Source organism: Pristis pectinata, chromosome 20 (assembly GCF_009764475.1).
Source record: "Pristis pectinata isolate sPriPec2 chromosome 20, sPriPec2.1.pri, whole genome shotgun sequence".
In the NCBI taxonomy this organism is placed as follows: Eukaryota; Metazoa; Chordata; class Chondrichthyes; order Rhinopristiformes; family Pristidae; genus Pristis; species Pristis pectinata.
In genome coordinates this window covers 24,317,412-24,323,411 of record NC_067424.1, presented here as the reverse complement: position 1 = coordinate 24,323,411, position 6,000 = coordinate 24,317,412, and the positions used below count along the sequence as shown (strand labels likewise).

Below are 6,000 nucleotides of genomic sequence, written 5' to 3'. Positions count from 1 at the left end.
ATTTATTTTAATGCCCAGTTGACCTTTTTCGAGGTTGCTTATTGCAGTGTTCAGGAAATTAATCTTCAATTTCTGGAGAAATGACAACTGTAAGTGGTTGTCAGTCATTTTACATTACAAATCTTTACCTGTTTACATGCCTGCCATTCATTAAAGTAAACAGAGATTTACATGTTCATCATGGAATACAACCTGCTGGTTTTCTGATCATGATTGTAATTTTTAATAGTTCCTCAAAGTTGCAATAATACCTGAAAAATGACTGTGGCGAATCAATGAACAACTTCGTCCTTGGTTAGAAACCCTTGTTCGTTTAATTTCCATTGTTTTGCCCTGCAAATTACTGGAAGATTAAAAAAAGAGGAAGCAATGGTAAGTCTCTTTAACCATTAACCAAATCACAAGTTTTCATTATAAAGTACCTTTAATGAAATAGGGCTTTCCAAGGGGCTTTACATTATCAAACAAAATTGGCATCGACCCATTGGGTTGAAAGGTCCTCTGTACTTTGTTTAATTTCATACTGAGGTACACAAACAGATCTCAGGATAGTTTTCCAAAAGCTTGGTCGAAGGAAGGTTTTAAGCAGGTAGAGAGGTTTAGGAGGAGGATTACAGAGCTCATAGCATCTCAAATTTGTTAGCTTAATCACTTGCATTTTGAGAACTGATCTGAAAGAAATTGGTCCTAATAAGGCTTCAGTAGTTGCTTTGCTCTGGTGATCGATGGGCCGCTGTAACTCCTTCAGGTAGGGGGCGCGCCAGGGATTTGTCGGAGGAATTGGGGTGGTGTGCTGGTCGGATCCCGGGCCTACAGCTACGTTCGCTGTGTCTGCGGAGAAGGAGAAGGCATTCTTTTAAATTCCCCCCCCCCCCCCCCCCGCTTGACAGTCACGCTTCTCGTTAACGCCGGATTAAAGGAAGGATCCAGCGACGGCGAAAGTAGGGGGCGGGAAAAGCCCGTTCCTGAGAGGAGCCCAGACACACACCCAGCTTGGCAGCCGTCAGATAGCGGCTTCTGCTCTGCTCCCCTCCCAGTAACAACAACAACAACGCAGCCGGCGTGATGTTGGCCCTCTTCAATAAACTGCTGGACTGGTTCAAGTCTCTGTTCTGGAAGGAGGAGATGGAGCTGACACTGGTGGGGTTGCAGTACTCGGGGAAGACGACGTTTGTCAATGTGATAGCGGTAGAGTATCAGCAGTGATAATGCACAGGGGGCGAGGGAGGTGGTGGTGCACGCACAGAGCAGGGCCGTCGGCCGCTACACCAACTGTGTTCAAAGAATTTCTCATTAGACTGGTTGCGTCTTTTCAGGAGTTAAAAATGAGTGTCATTCTTTGGTGTTGGCTGTGCTTGTATTGTTTTATTCTCATTGAAAAATTGTGCGTCTTCATGTAGTTTTTTTTTAACATGGTGTTTTTAATAACCCAGACCCATTTGCGCATGATCCTCGCTTTCAGTTTGAACTTCCTGATCTAGTTTCTTAACCTGTTACTGCCCGTCAGTACAGTCAGTGTTGTATAGTTTCATTTGGTTTGTTCACTTTTTGTGGGTGGATGTAATGATGTTTGTGGGCTGGACACATTCAGTCGGTCCTTATTGTTTCTAAAATCGGTCAACACCGAAAACAGTATATTTTATTATTTTTAATGAAAATTTTGAGGGAGTTGGACTATTAACTGTGGTGTAACCTTCATGCATATAGACTGACTAAGACTGTGCTATCCTGACCAACTTTTATATCAAGCTTTTTCATAAAATGGTATGAGGTATTTCACAGGACTGTTATCAGTTAAAAATGAAGCTTAGTCCCGTGAAATACTAGCCTTGCCAAAACAGATTGGTCTATGAAATATAAACGTTGCAAAGGAAGAAAGAGTTTGAGGAGTTTGGAAAGCCGGTTGTCAGGGAATGTAAGAACAAAGATAGGCAATTTAGACCCTTGAGCATGCCTCCTTCTAGGTCAGCTGTGACCTAATTCCCTATTAATGCGTGTCTTTGCTCCACATGTCTTGGTTAACAGTAGATCGATCTCAGTTAAGATCAGGGTTTTAAATCTGACTGAAGCAAATCACAAAGTGGTGTGCGTTGATTATTGTAGATATTAAAGGAAAGGACTGTAAACAAACAATGACTACAATTTAAATAAGTTATACAAAGTTTAAAACTAATATTCCTTTTAAGGCCAAAAAATGGGTAAAGTGGTCCAGCCACAGCTATCAGGAGAAGTTAAAAGGAATATTTGTATTTAGATGCCAAAATATAATAAGCTTGAGGATTGGGAAAATATCAATATCTCAGTCCTCTTTGAATACCGATAAGAAAAGGATACAAGAGTAATTCAGTGAGAAACATGAGAACAGATTGTAAAAAAAAATTCTATTGATGTTTGTTTTAAGTACTACGTGCATTCAAAAGCAGAACTTTTGGTTTCTTCCTTTTTGGTTATTTTTGTAAATTCTGATTTTATCTGCTAATTTATTCTGAGATTTGTACTCTCTTCCTCTCACAATCTGTTCATCATTTCCCATATTAATACCTTTCTTGCAAGCCTTGTATCTACTTTTCCATTTATCACATCTTCCCAACCTTGATTCCTTTATTCCCACTTTAAAATTCTCTATACTCCCTAAATTACGCATCATGGTTCAATTGTAGACGGTCCCACCAATAGTGCCCACTTTCCCCAGGACTAGTGCTTGTGTCCCACATATCAGAAGCCACTTATTCCACACAAGTCTTCGAGCCACTCATTCATTTCTCTAATCTTATTTGCCCTATGTCAGTTTCCACATTGCCCAGGGAGTAACTTAGAGGTTATTTTCTGAGGTTCTGTTTAATTTGGTGCCTAGCCAAAGTATTGACTCTACAGAACCTCTCTCTCCTGCCTATGTTGTTGCTGCTTGCATGTACAGCAATGACAGCATCCTCTCCCTCTCACTATAAATTCATCTGCAGCCCTGAGGAGATGTCCTAAAACTTGGCAAGCAACACAAACTGGAAAGTAAGAGTATGGTGTGGGAATAGATGATTGGTGAGCTAGTAGGAAACAGAGGAAGCATAAATAGTTCTTTTTCTGGTTGGTAATATGTAAAAACTGATGTTGCAGCCTCGTTGTTTTGCAATTTATATAAATGGCTTGGATGAAGGGACCAAAGACATGGTTGCTAAATTTGCTGATGGTACAAAGATTAGTAGGAAACTGAGTTGTGAAAAACATGTAGGAAGGCAACAAAAGCATATGAATGAGTTAAGTAAATGCAAAGATCTGGCAAATGAAATGTAATAATGATAAAGTGCTTTTTAGAAAAGCATGTTAACTAAATGGTGAGAGGCTTCAAAGCTGTAAGATGCAGATGAATAGGGGTATCCAAAAGTATTATTTAAATTAGGCTAGTGTGTGGGTACAGTAGCTAATTAGAAAAATGAACAATGCTTTTATTTATTGCTGAGAGAATTGAATAGGAAAAGTAGGAAGGTTATACTTTAGTTCTGCAAAGCATTGGTGAGACCAGATCTGGAGAACTCTATATATTGTTGGTCTCCTTATTTAAGGAAGGATGTAAATGTGTTGGAAGCAGGATGGGAAAAGTTAACTAGACATAACTGGAGGGCTGGTATCTGCTGGAGATTAGAAGAGTGAGGTATTGGATGGTATAGCAAGCTACACTGATTTTATGAAGAAAATTCGAGCACATGGAAATGGGGAATATACTAGTTTGGCCTGACTATTAGTTATTGAACAGAAAATGGAGTAGGAACAAATGGGTCATTTCCAGTTTGGGAGGATGTGACTGCTCCCAAACTGTTGTGCCACAGAGACCAGTGCAGGGCGAGGTGTTGTTCACACTGTATATTTTTTGAATGAGGGGATCAAATGTATCCAAGTTTTGTGATATAAAGCTGGATGACAATGTGGGCTGTGAGAAGAATGCAGAAATTCCATCAGATCATAAGACATCGGAGCAGAATTAGGCCATTTGGCCCATTGAGTCTACTCCACCATTTGATCATGGCTGATTTATTTTCTCCTCTCAATGCCATTCTCCTGCCTTCTCCCCATAACCTTTGACACTCTTACTAATCAAGGACCTATCAACCACTTTAAATAAACCCAATGACTTGGCCTCCATAGCTGCCTGTGGCAATGAATTCCACAGATTCACCACGCTCTGGCTCAAGAAATTCCTCTTCATCTCTGTTCTAAAGGGACATCCTTCTATTCTGAGGCTGTGCCCTCTTGTCTGAGACTCTCCCATTACTGGAAACATCCTCTCCACATCCACTCTATTCAAGCCTTTCAATATTTGGTAGGAAATTCAGAGGGTTATAGACAGGTTAATTGAGTAGATGAATAGAATATGTGTGGTCTTTCACTTCAGTAAAGGTAGAAATATGGAGTGTTTTTTAAATGATGGAAGGTTGAAAGACCTATCTGGGTGTCCTTGTTCATGAATTACAGGAAGTTAGCATGCAGGTACTGTGGTGAAGTGCTTTGAGAGGTTGGTCATTGCTAGAATTAACTCCTGCCTAAGGACCTGGACCCACTGCAATTTGCCTACCGCCACAACAGGTCTACAGCGGACACAATCTCACTGGCTCCCCACTCTGCACCTAGACAACAGCAAAGCATACATCAGGCCGCTGTTTATTGATTACAGCTCAGTGTTCAACACCATCATCCCCTCAGTACTAATCAACAAGCTTCAAAACCTGGGCCTCCATACCTCCCTCTGCAACTGGATCCTTGACTTCCTTATCGGGAGACCACAGTCAGTGCAGATCGGTAGTAACATCTCCTCCTCGCTGACAGTCAAGACAGGCGCACCTCAAGGATGCGTGCTTAGACCACTGCTCTACTCTCTCTACACTCATGACTGTGTGGCTAGGAACAGCTCAAATGCCATCTATAAATTCGCCGATTACACCACTGTTGTTGGCAGAATCTCAGATGGCGATGAGAAGGTGTACAGCAGTTAGGTAGATCGGCTGGCTGAGTGGTGTCACAACAACAACCTTGGACTCAATGTCAGCAAGACCAAGGAATTGATGGACTTCAGGAAGGGAAGTTGGGAGAACATACACCAGTCTTCATTGAGGGATCAGCTGTGGAAAGGGCGAACAGCTTCAAGTTCCTGGGCGTCAACATCTCAGAGGATCTATCTTGGGCCCAACATATTGATGCAATCACGAAGAGAGCACACCAGCGGCTCTACTTCATTAGGAGTCTGTGGAGATTTGGTATGTCACCAAAGACTCTTGCAAATTTCTACAGATGTACAGTGGAGAGCATTCTGACTGGTGGCTTCACCACCTGGTATGGAGTCTCCAATATGAAGATCAAGAGGCTGCAGAGGGTTGTAGACTCAGCCAGCTCCATCATGGACACAACCCTCCCCTCCATCAAAGACATCTTCAACAGGTGGTGCCTCAAGTGGTATCCATCATTAAGGACCTCACCACCCAGGACATGCCCTCTTCACGTTACTGCCATCGGGGAGAAGGTACAGGAGCTTGAAGACCCACACTCAAAGTTTCAGGAACAGCTTCTTTCCCTCTGCCATCAGACTTCTGAACCCCTGAACGCTACCTCATTATTTCTCTTTTGCTAATACATGGGATAAGTCCAGTTCTGTGGAGTGCTCCTTTGTCAGAGTGCTAAGTGTGAAATGTATTGAATGGGAGAATTAGATGAAGCAGAAGTGTTGTGGGGGGGGGGGGGGGGTGGGTGGGTACTGCCTTTGGGCTTCAAAGCAAAATTAGCGTTGAGTTTTTGAGCAAGGACAACCAACTCAAATCTGATAAAACAGAAATGATGGAAGTATGACGCCATAGGAAAGCAATTGATGGTGATTATTGTGTTTTTCCCTTTCAAATGGTGTCACTCTGTTATGATGCAGTGGAAAAAGGTGTAATTAAAATATCAATAATTAGACTAAGTTATAATAAAAATTTTGAAAGAGCGATTTGAAAAATATAATTAAGTTATGGCAGGGCA

General features: G+C 41.8%; 1 protein-coding gene across 1 annotated transcript in view; it reads left to right on the top strand.

The window, feature by feature from the left end:
* The first annotated feature begins 720 nt into the window (after positions 1-720).
* LOC127580860 (ADP-ribosylation factor-like protein 8A) overlaps positions 721-6,000 on the top strand; it is a 54,305-nt gene continuing 49,025 nt past the window's right edge. Inside the window, exon 1 of the mRNA XM_052034815.1 lies at positions 721-1,188. Within this exon, the coding sequence (XP_051890775.1) occupies positions 1,066-1,188 (123 nt within the window). The 5' untranslated portion in view covers positions 721-1,065. The remainder of the gene's footprint in view (positions 1,189-6,000) is intronic.